The sequence below is a fragment of the Mycena indigotica genome, assembly GCF_014461135.1.
Source record: "Mycena indigotica strain 171206Taipei chromosome Unknown Mind.scaff0006, whole genome shotgun sequence".
Taxonomy (NCBI): domain Eukaryota; kingdom Fungi; phylum Basidiomycota; class Agaricomycetes; order Agaricales; family Mycenaceae; genus Mycena; species Mycena indigotica.
In genome coordinates, this window is record NW_023503005.1 from 1,535,973 (window position 1) to 1,561,369 (window position 25,397).

The 25,397-nt window shown below is 52.3% G+C and overlaps 6 protein-coding genes across 6 annotated transcripts; 3 read left to right on the forward strand and 3 right to left on the reverse strand.

The window, feature by feature from the left end:
• Positions 1 to 2,650: 2,650 nt before the first annotated feature.
• On the reverse strand, positions 2,651 to 3,867 carry MIND_00686300 (Dimethylaniline monooxygenase; the record flags this gene model as incomplete). The annotated part of the gene is made up of 7 exons (XM_037363571.1): positions 2,651 to 2,665; positions 2,719 to 2,889; positions 2,932 to 3,149; positions 3,199 to 3,235; positions 3,285 to 3,296; positions 3,344 to 3,647; positions 3,698 to 3,867. The coding sequence occupies 7 exons, from the start codon at positions 3,865 to 3,867 to the stop codon at positions 2,651 to 2,653; spliced, it is 927 nt and encodes a 308-aa protein (XP_037219215.1).
• Positions 3,868 to 4,722: 855 nt separating this feature from the next.
• MIND_00686400 (WD-REPEATS-REGION domain-containing protein) lies at positions 4,723 to 6,369 on the reverse strand (the record flags this gene model as incomplete). Its single annotated transcript, XM_037363572.1, has 8 exons — positions 4,723 to 4,932; positions 4,982 to 5,140; positions 5,187 to 5,226; positions 5,294 to 5,595; positions 5,643 to 5,742; positions 5,787 to 5,924; positions 5,968 to 6,120; positions 6,164 to 6,369. 8 exons carry the CDS (start codon positions 6,367 to 6,369, stop codon positions 4,723 to 4,725), a joined length of 1,308 nt encoding a protein of 435 aa, XP_037219216.1.
• Positions 6,370 to 6,409: 40 nt separating this feature from the next.
• MIND_00686500 (Ubiquitin-like domain-containing protein) lies at positions 6,410 to 7,036 on the forward strand (the record flags this gene model as incomplete). The annotated part of the gene is made up of 3 exons (XM_037363573.1): positions 6,410 to 6,620; positions 6,673 to 6,759; positions 6,807 to 7,036. The coding sequence occupies exons 1-3, from the start codon at positions 6,416 to 6,418 to the stop codon at positions 7,034 to 7,036; spliced, it is 522 nt and encodes a 173-aa protein (XP_037219217.1). The 5' UTR covers positions 6,410 to 6,415.
• Positions 7,037 to 9,900: 2,864 nt separating this feature from the next.
• Positions 9,901 to 10,680, reverse strand: MIND_00686600 (CYTH domain-containing protein; the record flags this gene model as incomplete). The annotated part of the gene is made up of 1 exon (XM_037363574.1): positions 9,901 to 10,680. One exon carries the CDS (start codon positions 10,678 to 10,680, stop codon positions 9,901 to 9,903), a length of 780 nt encoding a protein of 259 aa, XP_037219218.1.
• A 3,100-nt stretch (positions 10,681 to 13,780) lies between these two features.
• On the forward strand, positions 13,781 to 17,807 carry MIND_00686700 (zinc-ribbon-16 domain-containing protein; the record flags this gene model as incomplete). The annotated part of the gene is made up of 10 exons (XM_037363575.1): positions 13,781 to 13,951; positions 13,994 to 14,251; positions 14,305 to 15,076; positions 15,120 to 15,952; positions 16,003 to 16,084; positions 16,137 to 16,599; positions 16,646 to 16,740; positions 16,789 to 17,432; positions 17,487 to 17,604; positions 17,653 to 17,807. Exons 1-10 carry the CDS (start codon positions 13,790 to 13,792, stop codon positions 17,805 to 17,807), a joined length of 3,582 nt encoding a protein of 1,193 aa, XP_037219219.1. The 5' UTR covers positions 13,781 to 13,789.
• A 3,068-nt stretch (positions 17,808 to 20,875) lies between these two features.
• MIND_00686800 (uncharacterized protein) lies at positions 20,876 to 23,286 on the forward strand (the record flags this gene model as incomplete). Its single annotated transcript, XM_037363576.1, has 4 exons — positions 20,876 to 21,237; positions 21,297 to 21,353; positions 21,404 to 22,097; positions 22,150 to 23,286. The coding sequence occupies 4 exons, from the start codon at positions 20,876 to 20,878 to the stop codon at positions 23,284 to 23,286; spliced, it is 2,250 nt and encodes a 749-aa protein (XP_037219220.1).
• Between the last annotated feature and the right edge of the window lie 2,111 nt (positions 23,287 to 25,397).

Below are 25,397 nucleotides of genomic sequence, written 5' to 3' on the forward strand. Positions count from 1 at the left end.
AAAATTGCCCCAGATAAGCAAGCAACATGCTGCATGCGTCGCATGCTATTCACTCAACCCGATTTCACGAATGTCAAATCATGTCTTGAAGCTGCATGTGGCCCCTTTGATGTCAAAATCCTTTTTCTACCCAAATTCCATCCGGAACTCAACCCGATAGAAATGGTATGGGGATATGCTAAACGTGTCTATCGTCAGTTCCCGGAATCCTCTGGCGAGGAGGCCTTGGAGCGTAACACTCTTGCTGCACTTGATGCAGTGCCTCTAGATTCCATGCGACGGTTTGTTTTGCGCGCACATCGATTTGCAGATGCATACCGAAAGGGATTGGATGGTTCCCAGGCTGCCTGGGCTGTGAAGCGGTATAAGGGACATCGCATGCTGCCTTCAGAGTTCCGTGAAGAGCTTGAAAAGGCAGAGCTGGAAGCAAAAGAGAAGGCCGAGAAGGCACATCGTTGAGTTGATAGTATAATCTAATCTACATCGTCAATTCTTATTATTCCGCGATTTTTTGTACATTTATGGTAGTAGGGGACCAATAGCCATCAATTCATGCAGCCGATTTGCCCAATTCACACTGAAAGCTGTAGAAACGATGTATTTTGGAGGTAATGACTATATTCGGCTGCGGCCATCACATCACGTGGGGTCCGTGGATCGTGTATGGCGTCTACCTTAGCCATAACTAAAGACCACGACATCAACACTCTCCTTGCTGCACCTCCCACATTCCCACTTGACACATCATGTCAGACTCTACGACCTCGACTTCTCGCAACGTCATCAAGGCCCTTGAAGGCCAGGCCGGCTACGCGACTTGGCGCGTGAAGATCCTCGATTTGGCGAATGAGCACGACTTGGATGAGTACCTCATCGGCGATGAGATGGAGCCGCCGAAGGTAGTCAAGGCAGGGGAGCCGACGGAGGCGGAACAGAAAGCAACGGCCATATGGGTGAAGAAGCAGCGGAAGGTCTTGTCACTCCTCCGGCAGCGCGTCAGCGACGGCCCAATGGCTTATATAAACACCATGACCCTCGGCATTGCGGCCTGGAGGAAACTGGAGTCCATTTACCAGCCAAAGGGCGCCATCAGCATCATTCGGCTTCGACGCGTGCTGTATCACACCTCGTGCGCCGAGGGGGAGGATGTGGAAGAACATATCAGAAATTTATCGACTTACCGGACACAGCTTGCGGCATCCGGCAGCTCCATCGACGAGGCTGAGTTTGCCATCATCGTTTTGACCTCGCTACCGACTTCGTGGGACCATTGGGTAAATGGGATTGATTTGACGAAGATCACGGACTCCGAGGATGTTATCGGGAGGGTATTGCAGCAGGCCGGACGACCTCACGCCAAGCCGGACGCCGACACGGACATGACCACGGCGATGCCAGCGCGACGCGGAGAGGGGCAGGGCAACAGGAACGGACAAGGGAATGGGAACGGGTCGGGCCCAGGGAATGGGAACGGGAGCGGGAGCCGCGGAAACCAGAGCTGCTGGAATTGCGGGCGGCCCGGACACCGGAAGCAATGGTGCCCCGACGCCGAGAAAGGAATCACGTACACTGATCAAGAGAAGGACGAGAACTATGCTCGTGCTATGCGATACCAGGCCCAGAATGGCGGGCAGAATGGCCGGCAGGCGGCACATATGGCCCGAGAAGACGAAGAAGACCTTGTGTTCATGGCTTTCGGCCGGGAACGGCTCACGCGGAACTCGTGGCTACTGGACAGCGGTGCCAGCACACACATCACGAACGACAAATCCCTATTTCACACGTACACGGCACTCGACAATCATCGAATCTTTGGCATTGGAGAACTCAGGGCACCGGGAGAGGGAACTGTAAAGCTACAGTTCAAGATGGGTACACAAACCAAGATAGTGACACTACTATGTGTACTGTATGTGCCCGACTCACCCCACAACATCATCTCGATGGGACGAATCCACCGCGCCGGCTACAACATCGATTTCGCGTCATCAGGCGACGTCAAAATCACCAATCAGACGACTGGGCAACGGCTAGCTCATTGTTGCAACGTTGGCAACGTCTTTGCCTTCGGGAATGTCACCCCGGTCTATCCACCCAATGCGGACGACGACGACGGCTATTGGACTGCGCCGAGACTGCAGAGCAAGGGGGAGCAACGGACCGATGAACCGCATCCGGAGATTAAGCCCGGATCGCCGACCCCGCTTACCCCACCGCTTATCGCGCCAAGACCGCCCGTCTCCGCCGCACCGAGCACACTCACGCCCATGTCCTCGCGCCACCCCAGTCCAACACGCGCCTCTCCGCCCCGCATTGCGCCAAAAGCAATTAACTTGGATATCACAACGGACAACATTGTGATTGGCCCGCGAACACGCCGCTACACCAAACCCGGATCAAGTCTCATCGCTCTCGAACGGTCCGAAGCGCTCGGCTCGACTCGGTTCGAGGGGGAGTGTTGAAGTGGAGGATGGCGAACGCGAGCCATCGCCGAGGCGATGACGTCAGCGCCGATGCCGCCATCACCGACGCGCGACGCGTCGGGAATATTCTACCAGTTTCCCTTGACTCATTTCCCCAGAATCTACTAGAAGATTCAGAAACACTATAAATACTGTCTTGTATTCCATAGACTACATTGAATTTGTTTCTATTCTTTCAACAACTAAAACACCAAATGAGCGAGAATAGAATGGAAGACAGGCTATAATGATGTACCCCGGCTCCAACAATCAGAACAGAGTGGTTGGCAAACATTTCAGGCCGCCTATATTCGCGGGAGTGGAGAATGGACTCCGGGTATCTGCGGTGCCATTCAATGAGTCCCGGAATGTTCGGTATATTTGGTCCGTTGAAAGTGCCCGTTGCAACCACCACGGCATCGAAATCCTACGCCAGTTAGTACAAGACACGAATAGTAGAAGAGCCAACCTCGGTCCACCATGTTTCTTTGCACGATGAAGGACCCAACCGCTCCAATTTCTTGACGGTTAACTTCCATCCATGTTCATTCCCGAATGAATCGTGTCGCTTTTCGACTAGTTCGACGCGAGTATTGTACGAGATGTGGGGACTGCGATCGTTGGCATTGATCCCATAGAATGAATAGACAGAGCGGAGGTAACGCTGGAGGCTAAGGTGAGGAATATCTGTTGACAGCTTAGTGATAAGAACGAGTGTGATGAAGAACAGTCTAACTCCAAGGACTCCCCGGGGGCCAGTCATGCCTGTTGAACTGTAAAGGCGTATGACATTGACTTTATACCGGGTCATCAGAAATTTACCTTCATCAGAGGCTGGAGGATCACTCAGTGTCGGAAAACCAAAGTCAAGTATGGCTCACAGCAGGTACATTGGAAGTCAGTGACGCCCAGACTCCATGTGGGGCGCGATGCTCCCTCCAGCGTTCGGCGCTAGTCATCCCTGTTTTGTCATCGCGGTCACTGTGATAGACCACATGCGGCAGTGGTGCGTTTGGAGGTGGCAGCGAGGGCACAAAGTCGGCCACCTGAGGGTCCACATTCGGGATTGGCGGTTGACCCTGGGTCTCATCCGAATAATGCCATACACCGCCTGGCACTTCGTCCCTTTCGAAGATTCTGACCTCCAAGCCTGCATCGACCAGTTCGCGGTATGCAATAAGCCCGCTGTAAGGCAGTTGAAAGTGAAATTCAGGGCACGAAATTACGACTCGAACCTTACACCAGCGCCAATGACAGCGACTTTGCGGATGGGCCACTTGAACTGGTGGTAATCGGAGTCGTTCCGATGCATTTGCTCAGGTTGTAGAGGGACTTGAAAGAAAGTTTGCGTCAATGCGAGCGAGAGGGAAGCGGCGCATAGCAAAAAGACGACCCATGCAGCCATAACACGGAGGGAGATACTCAACAACAATCCCCACAGTTGAAGATGTGGAGACTGAGGTTTTTATATCTGCCAGTGACAATGGCCCAGTGTTGATCATAGTTTGCTGCGCCAATTCAAAAGCCCGCAATTGGGGGAAACTGCGAACACCTGCACTTGGAGTTAGTGCTGATAAGTAACGTCACTGGCTGGGCCAGGCTGGCGAGAGAGTGAGGTCAAAGTCGGGTTTGAGTAATTGAGATTTGTGACAACAAACAGCCATCGATGCGCATGCTCAAGGGTCAGCTCATCAATAAGCACAGGGCTCGGCGCCGTTTGGGCGCCATACCGTGGTACGCGCCGTACCGGCCATCGGTTTGATTGCCGTAGCCGGAGCGCCGGATCCGGCCGTCCTACCCCCTATGCAGTCAGTAAAAACGAAAACATAATCTTGTTACTTACAAAGAGACTGACCGCTCGGAAGAGAATCAAAATCTGTATTTAGTGACACCTTCTTCAAGCTTCCTGAATCCTCGGTGACATTTATAGACGCGACATATTGTTTTTTAAATGCTTACTACTCTTGCCTTCAACTCGCCTTTCCTGACACTACCTTTGTTGAACCAAACCAATCACATGATTCACATCCGTGCCAATATTACTTCTACTCATTCGACACCACAATCCTTCACATCGCAGAGGCGTAGATCTTGAAGTATATCTCCACTGGCAACGTTTAGCTGATTCGACTCTCATATCAAGACGCTGGATTATGGCCGGACTACGTGGACTGAGTGCTCGTCGCTTTTTCAATCCACGTGGTGGCTAGCCACTCCGAGTCGTACCACAGAAAGCAGCCAGATGAATTTCCCAATTCCTCTATGAATCCCAATCTTCTTCCATCACCGGCTGCATTATCCACTCTTCGACATCTTCATCAGGGTCTTCCTCGGCCCACACCAAATCCTCATCCTCCGTGACCACACCATGAAGTTGCCCATGTCGTGGTTTTGTCACAACCACGGTGTCGACATCGACCTCTTGCTCTTCCTCCTTCATCTTCCTCCTGATCATGTCTGCTTCGTCCTCCTGTTGCAATAAATGAGCAATAAACACATGAATTGGCAGGCTTTGTTACGATATCAAACTCGTCCTCGCGCTCTTGGTACTCGACGTTCTCGTCCAGCTCTTCAAACCCGCCCGCAAAGGCACCCCAGCGTTCGGGGTGAGGTCGATGCCAGATCAGTATGTTGCCGTGGTTCGTGGTTGAAGCGATTGCCGACTTGGAAGGATGCCACTGGACAGGTTAGAAGGTGGACACTGATAACAGACAAATCACTCACATGGAGATGCATCAGCGGCTCTCGCCCACCATCCAGCGCGCTAGCAAACTGCCCGTCATTGGAGAGGTCCCAGATATATATTTTGTGATTCGCAGTATCAGCCGCACCCATTGGAATCGTCAAAAAAACAGCAAAATGATTCAGTTGGTTTACCTCCAGCAAGCCATTCGCCATCTGGACTATAGGACATTGCGTGCCAGGCGGTCTTGTTGATCGGGTCGTTGAACCGATGCATCGGCTCGAGCTCCTGGTCGATAAACTGGCTGTCCGGAGCGGGTATTGGGTGGACCGGCACGGTGAATTGCCGCAAAGTGCGGTCTGCGGAGTTGGAGACCAGATAGCGTCCGTTCTGGGTGAACTCTAGGCCTTTGAGGGCACCTGCTCCGGTGATTTTGTACCGCGCAACCATCTGAGAGGATTAGAGCGGAAGGGGGACAACAGCATGATGCTGCTCACCGTCTTGGTACGCGTGTTGAATACTAGTATCTGGCCATTGGTCGTTCCCATATAGACATGTTTCCCCGAAGGATCGAAGCGAGCGATAGTTATGGCTGAACTTGTGTGCCGTTAGTGGGGAAATGGATTGGTTCTGGGGCATACCGAACCCGGGCAGAAGATCCGCCGGCCTCTTCATCACTCTCATCCAGCATTTCGCAGAGTTCGACTCGGGAGCGATGAGCTTTGCGTTGGTCAACGATGAAAGCCTCCCCCGTTGTAAGGAGGGCAAGGATGATTTGGCTAGACACTGTCATTGATGAGCATACTCTCCGTCAATGCATACCTGTTTCGTGGATGAAACGACGCAGACACGACTGGCGCGTCGAACCGGAGCGTGGAATGGCGTTGAGCGGGAATACAGCGATTGGCTAAATCCCAAATGATCACATTCCAGTCTTTTGATGTGGTGAGCACGAATCGCGAGTGTCTTGACCAACTGTGGGGCTCAGGACGCGTCGAATTAGGTAAGCATTGCTTACTCAAGGCTAGAGACTGCTTTAACGTGCCCGTCAAGTATTCGGATGGCTGAGCGCGTTTCGAGGTCCCATATCGCAGCACTCCCGTCGATACGGCCTGTGGCGACATATCGGCCGGAAGGGTCGAAGCGTGCGAAAGAAGCCAGCGCAACCAATGAAGTTTGCACTGTAGTGGGGTGTCCAATGTTGAAGAAAAATGCCGCGTTCATGGAAGTTCCTGCGTGTGACGTCGAAGCGTGACACCCGAGCTTCATTATGGACGACGATCCTTCAGCAGCTCAACTCCCAACGACCACTCCTGGCGAGGTAGAGCACGAGCCAGAGTCTAATGTGGTCCCCCAAATCCCCCAAACTACGCTCACCTTTCTCCTTGTCTCTGGTAGACGACGGAATATGTCATTTGACCCCGAGACGACTGTGGGGCGCGTCAAAGAGCTCGTATGGAATGCTTGGCCCAGCGGTATGTCTCACATTAGCTGGGTTTATCTACCTACCTTCTTTGTGGAAACCAGAATGGCAAGATGAAAGACCTCCTGCACCGTCATTCCTGCGTATTCTTTACCTAGGGAAGATTCTGCAAGATGAAGATACGCTCTCTAGTATGTCGTTGTTGGCTACTTCATCGAGCTATGCACACAACTCGCAGAACTTAACTTGCCGTCCCATACGCCATCCTTAACAGACGAAACCCCGCCTCCTCCTCCCACGATTGTGCATCTAGCAATCAGAATGCATGCCCCTACCGCTGATGATGTGCCCAAGAAGAAGAAATCATCAAGGCGTCGACCAGCGACTACCGGTGAAGGTGCAGATAGTTCAGCAAGTCCTGAGGAAACCGAGCAAGATGGCGGCGGATGTTGTTGTGTCGTGTGCTGATGTTTTTACTTCACATCTCGCACGGCCTTCGTCATTCGCCCAAAATAGCTTTTACCCGGTAGGGATTCTGCTGTCTAGAATTCGTGGCCGGGACTGCTCTCTCTCTCCACCGACTCCGGCTCCACCATCTACCACTCCCTACTTCGTGACGCCGAGACGTATTTCCCACCCAAGCTCAACTTGGAGGCCCAGACACCCGCATGACTAGTTTCGCTCCTTCGCATTCCATTCCTCCTCCATCCTGCATCTTGACGATCCCACGTTGTATTCCTATTCCTACCTCATACCCATTACAGTCTCTTCGGCTTCTTTGCATATAATTGTCCCGCCCTAACTTCAAAATTAGTGCCCTATTCTTAATTTGCGCTGTCCAGTCATTCTTCACTTACGACCCCTTCACGCTTGCTACCTACCATCCTTGCGCGCAGTTTATGGATTACTCACTTGCCACACGCTACAAGAGACAAAAATTCGGACCAATTTCTGGAATCAATGGTGTACATTCCCTTAACCAGGCGGACTGGATTCTTGCTTATTCGTAGAAGCTGCTTCAGTGTCAGGAAGCCTGATCTCATGCCTGTCGCATCCAGAAGTGTTCGATTGCGTGGTTGGACGGGATTCGTCCACGGGTCAAACATGTCTTCTCTTGCTTCCCGTCCAGTACATACTTATTAGTCTGGAGTTGCACAAGGCTCTCAACCTGATGTCTTCTTTGAATGTCGATTGCCTATGCCCGGATCGAAGAGTCAAGACACAGAGGAATGAACGACGCTGGTGGAATACTGAGAACTTGCGAGCTAAACGATACAACTTGAAATGTCAGAGTGTTATCTCCAGTAGGTGCAAACTTGAATACGCCAATAAGTTAGATCCTTGCAAGTGCGTCTGACCATCGGCTATCCAGCAGCTTGGACCTGCCTTTCCCTCGCCCTCGCCGTTCTCAAGGCCGAACGCTTAGTCGGTTGGGGTGCACCTATTCTTCTCCACTTGCGAGTATCTTGAGGTCGGTTGTCGTAGTTCCTATTGATTTTGTTGCTGCCGCGAGTCAACTGAACAAACGTTGCGAATAGTAGCGGGTGAGTTTTTCGATGTGAGTTGTGGTAAGGAGTCCGTGGAGGGGTTCGACATCGTATTGGAAAGATGCCTCTGTGGGGATGACCGATTATGCTCGAGAAGGTCTTCCATGTCCGAGTCGTGCACATGACCTTGTCAGTGAGGTGTTGATTCTCGAGTGCCTGCAAAAGAAATTGCAAGACCACTGTTGCGAGCATCGGCGAAGAGTGAATGGCCGTCGGCACCAGAAAACAGAGGGTATGGTTCCATCCGGGAAAAAGTTGCTGTACGGCGACAAGCGTCTCATTCTTATCTGAACGTAGACATCGCCCCAAGCGAGTCCAAAGAGCGAGTCATGTTTGGTGGTTTGTCCAAAGCGCGGTCCTGTGACCCGTCACATCCCGTCACAAAGTTGGATTTATGCCGCAACGACGGCGTCGACCCACGACCCCACCCTCACCCTGCTCCAATGTCTTCAATCCATTTCCACTTTCAACTTGACGAACAAGAGCGACGCTCTTTTACGGCTTATCGGCTCAGGCTTCCCGAAAATGATGTACCGTTCGAGCGCCTCCCTGTTGCCGTCGACAGTATCTCCCTTTCTTGCAAAGATGGATTCTTCAAGAACCGTTTCGGAGACGGCCGTCGCTTCCGCTCTAATCTGGGGAGCTTCAAAGAATGGGGTCTTGAGGAGGATGAAGTGGAACCGCTCTATGCCAAAGCGTGTGGTCCGGATGGCAGTCGTTTCTACGTGCGACTGATGCCCCATGCACAACATGCCACCCAGGTTTGCTGCTCGTCACTTCCATCTCTTCGATGCTACTGCTTATTTACTTCTCCAGGACGATTCGCTCCAAACCTTTCAGATGTACAAGAAAATCCTTCGTGACGCGCGTTTTCATTCGAACCATCTGCTTGGTGCGGCCGGCCGAATTGTACCGCATCACTATGGCCTTTGGTATATGGAAACGGGAGATTTTGCTGGGACGGTTTTCTTCAGCCTTGCTCAGTGGTGTGGGATCCCCTTCGCAAACATCACCTTCCGAAAACTTGATACCGAAGCACTGAGGCAAGTCTTTTTTCTCCCCATTACATGAAGGCTGTGGACCAATTTATTCTTGCAGAATACTCGTAGGCCGCACATTTGAAGCACTACACGACTACGGCGTCATACATTCTGGCCAGGCTCTAGATTGCCACCTTTTTGACAAGGCGATGATCGACACCGACGATCCAACACTTAGGGGAAACGCGCTCCGTAGTCCCGACCTGCGGTGTTACATCATCGATTTTTCTGAAGCCACACCGAACCACAAATGTGCTCGGAAAGTTCCTGTCCTGCCTTTAGGGTCGCGCATCCGCGCACGCGATACTGGCTGCCTCGAGATAGGCTACATTCTCGTTCTTTTAGGCTTCACGAAGCCGTCCAACGACGTAAACCATGGTATACCCGCCCGTCGTTCCTCGTCAATCTGCATTCTTACTTTGCTATCATCAGAGCCGTCGTTGCAGTCCGCAGTTGAATGGCATACCCGTTATCATAAACGACATCCTGGAGTTGAAAATTCACTCGCGATGATAGCCCAAAGAGAAAAGCTCTATGCCAATTGGCCCAAGCTTTACCCCAGTCGAAGCTATCATGTCATCAATCCAGACGATCAGTATCCCAAGGTTGAACTTGTGGAGCAACCTAGACCTCGAGCGAAGGTGCAAGTGGCGAAAAGGCCAGCAAGGAGACGTCTACGTTCCAGTTCTGAAAATACAAGTGAATAGTCAACGACTTGATTGTAACATATTATGTGCTAAATGGATCATCGATGGCGCTCCAACCACGCAAAGTAGGCATTGAGCTTTCCTTGGGGCGTTGGAGTTTTAGGGAAGAGGGCTGGGTACCCGTTTATGAACGCGTCAAGTTGGGCAGCACGCTCCTCCGCGACCACCTTTCTCCTCGCTTCATGGTCGTCTTCGGTTGCGTTGGTGCGGACCTGTTCCATAAGCTCGAGCTCCCCAATCTCATGGAAGAACTCCCTTTCTCGGAAGCCCTGTGGCGGTCTTTCGAGGACACCGCAAGCCGCAGAAAAGTCGCCAGATTTGGTCTCCACGGCTTGGTCAATGGCGACAGTGAGTTGCTCTAGCGGGAGGGTTGTCGGCGCTGGAAAGAGATCCAGAGGTAGAGGGCTCGATAGCCGCCGCGTTGTCAAGTCACACATGACCTCGAGATGCTCGTGAATGGCGTCTATGGTGACATTTCTTTCGCCGAGCACACGCTGGATTTCGCGTTCAACGGCTTGGGGCCCTTCAACTTCAAGAAATTGAGACGCTACTCGGTCCCCACCCACACGCACTTTGGCCTCCCATGACGAGCGAGGGGAGGAGGCGCCAGCATCAAGGACAGTGCGTCTACGAACCCAAAGCCCGCCCAGAGTAAGGCGTGAATCGTTGCCGTCGTAGTAGACGTCGCGAATAAACTGTATAGTCGCCGGTTTAGTTTGTCGCTTGAGGGCATCCAGGAAAGCTCGTGTCGGGATGAATTTCCTTTCGATCTCAATCTTAGAGAGAAGGACAGACGCAAGTCGCTGAGCGGTCAACATGGTTAAGATCAGCTGAGTGATGCCATCAACGCAACATCTCAAAACAACTCTCATGTTCGACTACTTACTACTCAGTCCATATGCGTGGTATTAAAAAGCCTATGGCCTGTGTCCGTTGTACCCTTCCCAGTGTACTTGTTCTGCGAAATCCGCAACGCCACAACACCAACCTTCCCATCGCTTGCCAGAATATCCCCCATAACACCAGTAGAAAGTGATTCTACTTGGACTACACCCGCAATGACGACAACCCGGACAAGGGGGCTCACAGCGCGAATATGCCGCATGAACTCGTCGATTGACTTTCCGGTGTTGACGACCGAGTCAACGAGCAGCACGGTCTCTCGTCCGTCCAAGTGTTCGCGCTTGATGTCCTCAGGGTTCTTCGCGTGGACACTTAGAATGGTGAGCAGACTTGCAATCAAAGCGAATTCAAACTCACAACATCGCCAGAGGGAGGGCGTTGAAAACTCCAGCCGCCATTGGTTCCCCACCACGCATGAGCGCGACGATGACGATTTTGTCGGCTTTGAAGATACGATGGCCCGTGGTCGGTTTCCCTTGCACGTGTCGGATGGACGTCTCCTCCAAACCAAGTAACTTGGGCAATAAAATCGTCGCTAGATTCTGTCCAACGGCTCGATGCGCCTTTTGCAGCGCTGGACCAGCAACATCGGCATCGCGCATGGGGGTCATGAGCAGCTTTGCCCATTGCTCTTCGGTTGCATGCAATACGCGGCGGAAACTCAGCTCTCGGAGGACCGCGTCGAGGAAGTCGGGTCTGGTTATATCGACAACGGGCAACAAGTTGGTGTCCAAACGAGGACGAACGGTGCCCGGGAGCAAACACTGATGTGCTTGCAGGTCAAAGTTGACTATTGCGTCGCGCAGCCTGGACTCCATTGATTTACTTCGCGTCTTCTCGTCACCAACGACAACTATGGCCGTTGCAGCTTCGCTCATCATCGGGACATCGAGAACGCTATCGCCGAATGCGCAAACAGCCAACCGATGGAAATTTTGGAGTCGAGCGATGATTTTGCGCTTGACTAGAGGCGTCACGATGACTTTGCGCTCGTCTTGGATGCGACCACTTCCAATCACCTTGACCAGGTTGGACAGACCCACCGCTTCGATGATCTTTTCCCAGACGAGGCGTAGTCCGCAAGTGACGACGATCGCCCCAATACCACGCTTAGCTGCCTGGTTCAACAAGGACTGCATTTCTTCGCGAATCCTCGTCTTCGATGCCACCTTCTCGCACACATCACCAAACACCTTTTCGTCGATTCCGCCGTACAAAATGGCTGCTTGAACAAAAGCCTGATGCGAATAGCCCATTGGGCTGCTGAACAACGCCTTCAAGGGGTCAGATCCTGACCCCATCTCCCAGAACTCGGCGCACGAATCGCCTGCGATGAGGGTTTTGTCGCCATCCAACACCAAAATGGCGCTGTTATTGGTATTGGCTCCCTTGAACCCAGCAACAATTTCGTGGAGTAGCCCCTCTGCGTGCGCGAGGTTTTGCGCTTTTGCGGTCTGTCGTATGCCTTGAACGAGAGCACCGACTTGGTTCTCAGAAGCGACAGCGAAGACGATTTGGTTCTGGCGACAAATAGGACGGAGCTGCTCGATTTCAGCTTGTTGCCACTTCTGGATGTGGGTTTCGGAAACGGTGGTACGATTCCGGGAACTGTCGTTTGCTCGGCGCTGCACAACTTGGACAGGAGAGACGTTGAAGTAGATGATATGGGTATAAACAGACGCGTCGCCGTCCGTCCATACGTTTTGTCCAGCAGCATCCCCTTCGTTGTCCCAGAACATCAAGTGTCCAGCAACAACACCAATCTTCCCGCTCGATGTGCACTCGCTTGCTATCTGTGCTATAGCATCCTGGCGACAAATGACTTTTTCGCCATTCGGCAAGCGTTTGAAGGCTTCGAGCCCGCCAGGTACCAGCTTGTCGAGGATGATAGAACCCTCGTAGAAGCCGAAATTTTGGTCCAGCTCGGCCTTGAGTTCGCGCAGCAAATGGGTTTTGCCGCAGCCGGGAACACCGTATATGCCGATGATGGTCGGCCGGGACTGCTCCGTTCTCGCAGACTCAGAGCGAATGGAGGATAAGAACATGGAGGAATTCATAGTAGTAGGTTTTCAACTTTGTCCTTTGCAAGGTGGTAGCAGCTTGGAAAGGGCGGGGGGAGTCATAAAGCTAGTGGCCCTGATGTCTTATAGCGACGATGCCGTGGAATGTGGGCGTCTAATCAAATATAATTAAGACGCCGCTCGAAAGCCGGTCTCGGCATGAGGTACAACAACCCTCGACGACGTTCGAGAAAGCTCTGCAAGACGATCCATAGCGCCGGTTTGCTCGAAAGCGGTGTCGCATTGTGCGTAGCTTCCTCTTGTGTGGCTTAACCTTTCCTAAACGGGCCACTTCTTAGCGCCCACCGAGCGTTCGAGGCTGGTTCGCGAGGGAGTGCAGAGGTGCCAGAAGCTTGTTTTTCACGACCGCGTCTTGGTTAAACACCGTCAGAACCACTCTATCGCAGCTCGTCGAACAAAGAACCAGGTTAATTCGCCAGGCACAAATTGCACGTGATCGTGCCTCCGCCACATCAACTCAATCGTCATCCCCTGGGCCCGTTAAAAAAACTATGTGAATCCAATACGAAAAGGGAGATCCCATTGTCAGCTTTGGCTCGGAGTGTCAAGTACTACAGTTACTCCACAAACCACTCCCGCTCTCGCACAAATTTACAGCTTGGGCTGTGAGCCCAAGTTGAGGGTGATCTTTGCGCTATATGCCGCCGTTGAGCGCTGGTTTCTGGACCGCAAGAGCTGCATTGCACAGTAAACATAAGTGCTAAGTAGACTGATGAGAAGGAGAGGTCCCCAGAGGAAAAAGTGGATCCATTTTCAACGAAGACAGTATTCGGAAGACTGACGCCAGTGCCAGTTAGCGAAGCGTTAGGAGGAGAGCTATGAGTTGAATACAGTATATGATAGTTTGGGCGTGCTCGAGAGGCTTGTTCCAGTGTTGTGCAGCGAGTCCGAGTTCAAGATCAAGCATCTGATGGATGAGTCATTCCACGTGATATCCGCTACCATGGTCGGGCCAACAACTCCAGACAAACGACTCCTCTGGCATCCACAACAGCGAAACAAGTTTGTCGTTGGTGGCGGCTCTCAGATTACGCTCTATGAATGGGCAGCGGAGAGCCAAGAGATTCGACATGTTACTTCCCAGCACGACCTACAGTTTATGAAGGTACCAAACTCCCGCTCCCGACGCGTTTTCTGACGAGCCGAGACTTTTGCCTGGTCTCCCGATCCGGCATTCGATGATTTGGTCGCTGTGGGGCTGAGTACCGGGCGAATTGACCTGCTCAGATTGGAGGCATCTCGGCACACACGCAAGACTTTGGCTGGAAGCAGTGTGTTGTCGGGTGGGCCTATTGTTTCGCTTATGCCGCGAAGCTCAAGAGCATGCAACTCCCTCGACTTCTGCCGTGTTGATCCCAACTTCCTTGCGGTCGGTTTGGATAAGGTTCGCGGAGATTCGAGCTTGGTACGTGTTGTAACTCTGCCGCTTGAGGTTATGGACTCAACATTTGTATGGAGGTGATATACGACATCATAAGCGCCCGCAGCAAACTATCGCTGTCTCTTTCACTTGATGATGACTCCAGTAGCCTTGTTCCGCCAGCCAGACCTGGCCCCACCATTCCCCGATTTGAAATCACTCCTCGAGCAGACCAGCGGACAGTGCAGCATCATGCCCCAACAGAAGTTGTCACCGCCGTCTCTTATGCCTCCAACACAAACCACCTTGTGCTCGCTGGAATGTCGCATCGCTGGCTGCGACTTCTCGACATCAGGACGGCGACTCCAACGGTCACGAGTGTAGCGGCCAGGGTGCAAGGTATTACAAGTGACCCATTCGACACACATCGCATTGCAACGTTTGGAGACGGGATGGTTAGCGTGTGGGATGTTCGCAAGTTGACTGGCGGCCCTTTGCTCGCGTTTACAGACAAAGACGCAAGCGCAGATGGATTTGGACTTCAGCGATCGCCGTTGATGGTATATTCTGGCATTGAATTCAGTCCAACGAGGAGAGGAACGATAGCCACTCTCCATCAAAACTCGTCTTATGTCCGGTTCTGGGATACTCTCGCGACAAATGCGCGCTCCAACTCGAGTGAGGGCGGTGGCGGGGCGTCCGGCTCATCAGATGGGGGTGTAGGAGAGAGTTCTTCGTTATCGAGTCGGCTGACGCGAAAATCATGGACGGGACTGCCCTGGACTGCTGCTGCGCCAACTACACCTATGGGTGGAAGTCAGGCATCAGCTCGAGAATCAACGCCATTGGTCCTCAGTGATACGCGACGCAGTACGTTTATTTCCAGACCTGACCGATTCTCATACTGTGATAGCAAAGCTCTTTCCTAAAAGTTTATCATCGTTCGCCCTTGTTCCCTCTGACCGCGCGTCGTTGACCTCAAATATCATGGTCGTCAATAAAGATGGCGATCTGGAGCTTTATGCATTACACGACACGCCCAAGCAAGCTGTTTGGAGCGGGCGGGGGGACTTTGTAATCAGTGCTGGGAAGACATGCCGTATTTTCTCCGGTGTTATGGAGGGCGAAGCAGAGTTAGAGCAGGAGTTCCTTCAACAACGCGATCAACATTCACAAGCGCAGCAGCCGCAACAACTGGACAGCAACGAGCGTGAACGGTCACGGTCAATGGCAACTGAAACGACAGAATCGGTCCACAGCATGAGTTTCTCGAGAGGGAGGTCGGTCACATCGCCTTTCGGAATGCCACCCCCCTTATTTGGCAGGGGCGACGAAGATGGTTTTCCTGCGTTGGGGACTGTTTTTCCTCCAACCAGGAGTGCAAGAGAATCGCCGGTTTTCAGAACTGGTATATCGGCCACGCGTCCAAATTCTGCTTCAAGGGCTCGGACATACAGCCCTGCTTCAATGCGACGATATCCAATCGAATCAGCAACAACGCTGAAAACAAAGTCAAAATCGCGGTCCAGATCAGGCGCCAGGCTAGCGGGTTTGACCTCCACAACGCAAACAGCAACAGATGAAGCAAAACCGCCAGCGGCACTAGCACCTCCTGCAAGAGCGCGGAAACTGAGTCGCGGCGCTGGGAGAAGCGACAGCAGAAATAGGGATATTGCGCACATTGTCGAGGATGACATTTCGATGGTCATGCGACGGAGGTGTTTGCGTGGGTATGGGATTGGCACAGTAAGTGTTGTTGTTGCTTCTATTCCACCATTTACTTATTTGCTCTATAGCCTTACCACAATGTTGCTGTTACCAGAGACGACGACGCGCCTGTGCCGCGAATGCTCTCTGATTTGTGGCGCTGGATGAATCGTAAACCACCCATTGATGCTTTTGTTTTGCTACGAATCTCAACATACTCTAGATGCACAGGACTTCCTATGCGTACCAACTCCACGGTTACACGGATATGACTTCGCCTACAGCGGAGTCATCGGCATTTGGGAAGGCCTTCTTCCGGTCGGAGAAAATACCACTAGCTCAAGTTTCTCGTTATCTGCGACCAACACACCCACCATAGAGCCCCTATCTTTGCTTTCCGACATCCGGGATCGCAGCCGCTCAAGGCCGCGTCGCAGCCATTCCTTAACAGCAACAGGACGAAATTACTCCCCCGCAGACGACCTTCACGGAAACTTTCACGCTGCGTTGACAGCACTAGCGATGCGATTTGGGGATGGTAATAGTGGCGTAAATAATTTTTCTGGGTTGAGTAGCACTGGGAGGTCTACTGGAATCGCGACAAGTCGACCGCTACAGAGGCAGGTGGCGCTTCATTTATGTGGCTGGAGTTTGAAAGAGGAGGATCTATGGACAAATGTGAAGCGGTGGGTTTATTCATAACATCGAAAAACAGTTAATCACGATTACTAGATGGGAGAAGGAGGGAAGCCATTCAAGAGCAGCTTGTTGGCTTGTTTTTGCTCAACATTACTCCAAGGCATTCGAGGTTCTCATGCGCAGCAATGGTCCGTTTCCGTTGAATCTATTTTCTTCTCGGCTTGATTACTGTCTAGATGAGTCTCATCATATGATGTCTGGCGTTCTTGCTGCTCTGACAGCAAATTCGTCTTCGCGCAATGCAGATCTGCGTGAACACTATGAGCGGCTGATAATTCGTCTTCAAGACCCTTACTTCCGTGTTATGCTGACACATCTTTCCTCTGGAGACTGGTCTGAAGTTCTTGACGAAGAAGTCATCCCGTTCCGCGAACGGCTTGCTATCGCATTCCAATTCCTCGACGACAATACTCTCACATCGTACCTCCGCCGATGTATACGCGATTCAGCGCAACGGGGTGACATAGACGGACTTATGGTCACAGGTCTCACGAAAGCTGGACTGGACATTTTGCAGAGTTACGTCAACCGTAGCGGCGACGTTCAAACAGCAGCAATACTCGCATCCTACGTTTGCCCCCCTAAATTCCGTGACCCGCGGGCAGATCGCTGGATTGAGGCATATCGAGATTTGCTGGATGGGTTCAAACTCCACCATCACCGTGTTTGGTTCGATGTTGAGCGAGGAGGACTGCTTGGTGAAGCTGGGACACCAGTTGCAGTGGATTGGGCTCCGCGGCAGATTGTAATGCGATGCAATTATTGCAACAAGCCAGTGGTCAATCCGAATGCTAGTCCTCGGTCTGTGCCCAAGCATAAGGTTTGTGCCTCTACACTACATTTGATGGTATCATTGATTCATTGATGCTTACAGCCGACTGTCTGTGCGAACTGTAATCGTGCGCTCCCGCGTTGTTCTGTTTGTCTCATGACGCTGAGCATCGTTCCTGATGTCGTTCGTGATGCTGAACTAGTATATTCTCCTGGAAAAGGTGTTGAAATCAGTATTTCGGATGCTCTGATGCTGAGACTTTTTCTAGATACCATCGAAGAGGCGATTCTAATTTGTCAGACTTGCCGACATGGCGGCCACGCATCGCACATCACGGAATGGTTCTTTGGGGAGGGCGGAGAAAGATCGCGGGGTTTGTGTCCAGTCGCTGGGTGTGACTGTCGGTGTACGGATGAATTCTAACTGTATAACTTGAACGACTTACAAAATGCATCTAATCAGAGTCTAGTCCATTGAACTTCCGACTCCCTACATGAACGTGGACACCGTCACGTCGCAAACTCCTGAAGTCTCGCAAATCCTCTGAGTCCAGCGAGTCCAAGAAATTGTCTCGTGACTCCGATACCAACGTAAGCACCTTGATCGCGCAATGTCCCAGCTCTGGAATCCGTCTACTGCGCCAATTCCGTCGGAGAATCGCATCGCCAGCACGTGTGACGGCTTTCCTCAGCAGACGTCCGGCCAGCAGCCAATGGACCTCAAGGCGGGTCAGTTTGGGCAAGAATCCGGCATCGTCCATCTTTAACGAATCAAACAGCTCGGCCACAAAGTCGTATCGCACCTGCCGGACTTCCAGTCGGGTTATTGATAGCTGTGCGATAGGAATCATGTCATGGCCATGCCAAGGCCCATCTAAGACTAGTGTCTGCAGGTTGGCTCCAGAATGACGGAGGAAGTGGGAGAGTTTTTCGGGAGCGATGAGTGCAGAGTCGCTGTCTTCGGTGGTCACGACACTGAGATGGTGGAGGGCAGGAAACTCGAAGAACTCGAGGACGTGTGCTTGGTCTTCACGCCATTCATGTACTTCAAGCTCCTCCAAGCGGGAGTGAACTACACGGTTGAAGGGGCCCGGGCGGAGCACCGGAACCAGTTCGAAATGGGCTTTTCGCAAGTTGGGAGTGAGTGCTAGTGCATCTACGCATTCCTCAAGAGTGTATTCAAGCCCAGTGAACTCGGTCAATCGGTCCCAGTACAGCTTGAACCCCAGTGCTTTCGTTCCATCGAATGTAACGGCGCGCAGGTTTGGCGCCAACGTAAATAACGAGTACGGCGGACTGATGGTGCGCGAGTGACCAGCAAGGTGAGTCGATATTTCTTGTAATTTGGAGAAATAAATTTCGTTTGCAGCTTTGTCAAGTAGAAGTGCCTCCCGAATATCTAGATCAACCGAGAAAGAACAGACCCTTGACGCATGACGGCGCAAAGCAGCAATGAGAGGAGGAAAGTCGATATGTGGAGGTTTGTTGGACCAGAGCTGCGGCGCAGAACATCCAACGGCGATCCGGAGAGGCAAAACTCCCGCTCTTGCGGCACACAAGTCTAGTCTCTTCGCTGCCACTCCGGCTCGCGTGCGCCAATCAGGTTCGCCACATTGATCGATGATGCAGAGGGCAATGTCTGTCCACAATCTGGGAAAGTTCAACGCAAGCTCGCGCCAACGCCGACAGATGGATGATAAGAGCAGTGGAACGGGTATGTCGCGATGAATATTTGCAACTGTGATATACTTTGGAAGGCAGCTGACGAAGATCTCTGCTAAAACTTCTGGTGGGAGAGCCTGAACAGGAAAGATGGCAGTTTCTTCCAGCTCTTGTTCAAGGAGTCGAAGTCGTTTCTTCGCGGCGTCAAGGTCGACAGTTTGTCGTACAATGAGGTCCTGGAGCTTTGAGATTTCACTTCGCAAGCTGGCGGTCGTCATGGTCGAAGGTAAAGACATGACTGCCATCAATATCAGTTCGACTCATTGATGCGAAAGTCTCGCCAGCCACAAGTTGCGCTCAAATGAGTCAAATCGCCCCAGTTATTCAGATGCCCAGATGGTCAGCAACATGAAATCGTAGAGGGATGACGCGTTGGTCCCTATTTCATGCGGCACATATTAAGGGCTGTGGGAATACGAAGCTGAAAATAGTTCGTCATTGCCGCTTAGGGATTCTGAAAGAAAACGAGGAAAGCCATGACCTCAGAGCTTTAGCTGAGCACTGAGATCGGAATGCTTGTTATCTGTTTAAGAGAGAGAGACTGGTAGGATGAAAGGTTTTCAATCATGGGTTCATGACAGACAACGGAATGATGTCTGCATTAGCGGGAATGATGCCTGACTTGCTAGACAGGCACGACAATTATAAGCTTCAGCATGGAAAGAGATAAGTGGTCGCACCTCTAAATCAAGGACCACGAGCCCCAATCCGCCAAGCTTTCTCTCTACCACTTTGCACACGCGTTATACCGACCCAAACAGCTTATATCATATTCTCCCTAGTCGTACTCCTTGATCAGGACTGCATCGCGCGAACAGGCAAAGAGATTTCGAAGAGGATGGAGGCAAAAGACGAAAGGGAAGCAATGTGACGATCTGTGACATGACGTCCTAAATCGAGGAAACACTGAGAACACAGTCAAAGAGACAATCGTCCGAAGACCGCCGGTCATCTCTGCTTTCGCCCTACGCACCTTATAAGCCTGTGCGAATCCTTCTTCTCCACGCGAATTTTTGAATGGTCTGCCTCGCTTTCGTTGGTTCTTCTCGGTCATCTAAAGTATAAAGAGCGGTGGGCCGAGTCTCCGTGGATTGTAAAGGTCAAGTACCAGACTTCTGGGGCATTGGTACAACCTTTTAAAGCCGCGATTGGAAGCATTACCCGATATCACCGACTTCCCGTTACTTTCGGTTCAGTTGCTTTCGAGGTGGGGGCGGACCGGAAGCCAGGGCCGATGAATCTGGGCTGACAGGGTCTGTTTAGGTTCCCTCGAGACGGATTAGACACGTTGAGGGAAAGAGCAGCAAGCAGATGATTTGAAGGGGCTGATTCCAAGCTGATTCAGGGCGGTGGATTGTGTTGATATAAGTAGCACCACGCTCCGAAGTTTCTGTCAGGCGAAAAAGAGAGCGTCCGATCAAGATTGGCAGCCCGTGCGGGCCCAGAGATATCGAGTGCCTTACTTATAAGCCGTTGAGAGTTCTTGTTGCAATCCTTGCCGTGCCCCACCATGTTGGTCTGTTTACGCTTGTTTACCAACGTCCTCCCACCTTCCTCGACCATTGACCATTCCTCCCACCGCTCGTCTCTCCCTCTCTCTGCCCTTTCCATACAGCAGAGACATTACGACTCAACTTTACATTTGGTTTTGGATTGAAGGGAAAACCAGCGGCAGTTGTTAAACGCGAGTTCATCAGTCCACCCAACGACGAGACAAGAACATAACATCTTATCTTACCGACCAGTCCTTTGCCCGTTGTCCATGAGTATATGGCTGCAATGAAGAAAGATTCAAAGAAAAACGCCACGACCAAGAAACAAGCCGACGCGTCTCCCCATGAAGACCGTTCCTCCTCCCTATCACCCGCACCCACTCCCGCCTCACGCCAGTCCACACCACTCAGCGAACTTTCCCCACCACCAGACGACGATGAAGAGGAGGAGCCAAAGACCGAGCCGGTGGAGAAGGAAAAGCCGCAAGACACGACATCGTCCCCTGATCAACATCAACCCAAACCATCCACTTCCCCGATTGCCAACACCACAGCCGAAAGGCCATCACCTACACCGGACCAAAAAGTGGGCAATGCGAAGGTCAAGGTTGTGTTGGAGCTCAACGACGAGCTAATAAAGTGCGTGCATCACATTCGCCAACACCCGTCGATTTTGATGGTTTCTTGTCCCTCCCCAGAGCAGTCCTTGAGCTGCAGACTCGTCGGATTCCGGTCACGGATCGACTTCACCAGGAGTGAGCCTTCTTGTGCCTTGTCAGGCCGACTATAATAACCTTCAACCCAGGTATATCACTCGGTTGGAGTCCAATTTGAACTGGGCTGCTCGTGCGAGCGAAAACAAGCCTTCTATCTTGCCCATCATGGACCCTCCGACAGCAATTGAACTGTACGCTGCCGACCGGATTGAGCGAATACGAGAGCTCTACGCTGAACTTCCGACTGCCTTTGCGAAAGACATTGCTCGCCGGGTCTCCGCTTCGTCGCCGCTTAAGCGCGAGCGGACAGAGGAGCTACCGCTGGATATGGGCATGAACAAGCGGAGAGATACGGGTGAGAACAAAATGATGATGCAGCCTCCTACGGAGAGTGGTCTTGGACTCACAAACGGTTTGGGGGTGCCGTCTTTGCCTGACACGATGGACCCGCAACTTCGTTCAAGGCAGCAGGCCATGATGCAGCAACAACAAGCAATGCGTGCTCAACACCAAGCCAGCCTTAACCCCAGCCGACAAATGTCCCCACCATCGTCAATGATGCCGCAACCTGGCGGTCCAATGCCGATGACCCCAAGCAATAACAATAACGCTGTTGCGGGGCCGTCTGGTATACCTAGTAATCCCACGATGGCCAAGATGTATGAGTTGTTGTCGGGTCCCAATCCGCAACGACACGCGCTGGTGCAATTTGCCCTGAAGCAGAACCCGAACTTCCTATCGATGCCGATAAACTCGCAGCTTCAGTTTATTGCTAAACTTTACGTTCGTTTCCTACCTCTACAGTCCACAACAAAAAAAGTTGACCGTCCTCTAGCAGGCACAACAAATGCAAATGCAGCAGCAGCAGCAACAACAACAGCAGCAGCAGCAACAGCAGCAACAGCAGCAGCAGCAAGCCATGAATCACTCTCCGACACAAATGAGTCCCATGTCGCCGATGGGCCAGGCAACATCCCCACAAAACCTGATGTTCTCTGGTGGGAGCAACAACCACCCGGGGATGGATTTACGGGCGATGAGCTCGACACCTGTCCCGCCTGGTATGGGTCAAGGGCCAGGACCGATGACGCCGCAAGCGCAAAGACAGTTGATGTTGATGGCGCAACAGCGGGCGATGGGAGGTGGTTCTGGCTCAGGGATGGGTAATATGGGCTCGGGTGGTGGTGGTATGCCAGGTGGTGGTATGAGTATGGGTGGGGGTGGAATGGGAGTTGGGCCGGGAATGTCTAGTATGGGCTCGATGGGAGGTAATCCAGGCTTCGGAGGCATGGGCATGGGTGGCGGTATGAACGGAATGGGCGGTGGCGGTGGTGGCCATCAAGACCCACGGATGATGGCTTTCATGCGACAACAGGAAGAACGACGTTTACTCGCCCGCAACGCTGGTTCGTCGTCTGGGATGGGAATGCCTGGCTCGCCAATGATGGGTGGTGGCGGTCAGCCTGATTTGGCCGCATTGCGATCAAATTCGGGTGCGATGCCCGGTATTGCCCGAATAGCAAGATCACCGTCTGATGGCGGCAACGTGCCTCCGGGAATGGGCACGCCTCGAATGGGGGCTACGAGGATGCCGGATGAGTATGGTCAGCAGCGCGGCATGATGGGTATGGGCCAAGGAGGCGGCATGTCGCAAGGAAGCATCAATCCTGCAATGATGACAATGGGAGGTGGTGGCTCGCAAGGTGGTTGGAGTCAGCAGGGTATGATGGGAATGGGCATGGGCATGGGCATGGGTGGTGGTAGTGGGATGCCGAGACCGAACAGTGCTTATGGCGGAGAGCCCTCACCGTCCCCTGGCACTGGCGGTGCGCAAAACTGGGGTGTTGGCGGTGGCGGCGGGCATGCATTTGGACTCGATCCAATGGGTCGTCAAATGGCCGGCACCCCAAATCCTGGAACCATGTTGCCGCAACACAGCGAAGCCGAGTTCGACGCGTTCAATTGGGGATGACACTTGCCTTTTTCTTCCGTATTTTTGTACACCTACCTTATTGTCTGTTCATTCATGCTAACTATACCTGCTCACTCTGTATCTCTTACCGCCGTAGCTACTCGTTTGTCGATATCAAAGCAACTCATGACACTTGTCTGGTGTTTCAACGAAAAGCTGACTATTAAATCAGACGTCCCCAGACGGATCCGTTGCCCTAGCCACCGCGCCTTAGTAGCTAGTGTACTTGTTGCGATATAAATGCAGGTTCTAAAAAAATCAAATCAGACAAAGCTTTTTTTGTTCAATTGTTCCAATCAGCACAAGTTGACATGGGCGCGGCTGAAGGAAAACAAGGACGTCATACCAAGTATTAGTATGAGTATGAAAGGCTTTCATGAAACGAGCGCATCAGGTATAGCCCGCAAACGGGCTCTACTAGTATTCAACTAAGTAATTATGAAGTGTGATTATGTAATCGAGATTAGTTGTGTCATAAGATAACCTATTGCACGGCACACGAGCCACCAGCGACCAAGTAGGCGAGAGATTGGACCTTCTTTACCCGCGATTCAAACTTGGCATTCGTCTTCATGCCCTGCTCGTACAGCCCATTGGTCAAGAAGTTGCCCTTGGGGATGTTCTTGCAGAGAATGTCCTGGTGGCGCTTAGCGAGCTTGAGGTTGTTGGTCGCAGCGGCTTGATTGACGACGGCGTACTGCTGGAAGCTGTCGGTCAGATCGAAATCTACGTGGCTGGTTCAGACAAAGGCCGAAAGCTGTAGGGACTTGAATACGCACCGACGGGGCCGTTCAGAGGACCGGAGATCATCACGTTCTGGTAGATCTGCTGAGCTTTGGCGAAGAAGGGGTGCTTCTTGTTAATTTCGATGCGCGGGTGGTTGTTGTAGTCCTGGAACTGCAAACACCGTGAGTTCGATGCGGTTCAGGGGCTGGAGTCACTGACGTCTTTCCAATCCTGAGTCTCGCCAGGGAAGTTGAACACCTTCTGACGCGTGCCATCCCAGGCGTACTCTTAGTCGATCTGTTAGCCACTACGCAGCGCCAAAAGCAAAGTGGAGTAACACACCAACCACATCGACTTTCGTGGGCTTTGGGCCGGGTCCGGGCTTGCCATAGCAGGCAAATTGCGCTAAGGCATGTCAGAATTTCGAAGGTTTCTGGCGAAGGAAAACTCACCCGCAGCCATAAGACTGTCGCTCAAGTAGAACCCGCCAGGAACCTCGGGCTATGGGGAATTCGGCATCAGATAAAAGCAACTGAGTATCACTAAGTTAGACTCACCCTGTGGTTGAAGTCCCCAAGGGCAACTGTCTTGCTGAGATCAACGCCAGACCTGGCCAGCACCGCGCCGTTGGCCGTAGTGGTCCCATGGAATAGAGTGACTTTTCCTGCCGCATTGAGATGGGTGACCGGACGTTGAGGCGGTGGAGGAGACGGAGCACGCTCTTCGAGTTCGAGTTCGCGGGCTTCGAGTTGCGCAGGAGTGCACGGGGTTGGTTTCGCACCGGCAGCAGCCTGCAGTTGGTGTTAAGCACCGATAATCGACGATCATGAGAGAGAAAATATATAGACCTTGACGGGAGCGGCTTTGACGGGGGCCTAGCGGGATGGAATTCAAGCACGATACGTGGATATGAGTGTCGCAACAAACCTTGGCAGGAGGTGCACGAGCGTCGAGCTAAGACCCAATCAGACGGATACGAAGTAACACTACAGCAAACTCACCACATCAACGACACCGCCCGCCTGAGGAAGGGGAGCTGCAAAGGCACCAGAAAGCATGCTGGCGGCAAGCACCATAGAGTAAAGGACCGAGAAAGATTGGAATTTCATGACGAGCGAGAGTGCGATGACGGAGGTCGGGTACTAGTAGGTTCAACCAACAAACAAAGAATAGCCCAAGACAGAGAAGAGGTGGAAGAAAGAGGGAGCACTGGAAGGGCCGCTGGCCGGAAGGAATGAGCGTAAACTATCCAAGAGATGGCCTTTTATACGGGCAGGGCGAATGAAATTCGAGCGGCCTAGTCCTGAAACCAACGATACGAAGAGAAAAGCAGTACCTGCCGCAGAGCGGAGATCTGAGGCCCAGGGGCGCGTCCATAGGAACTG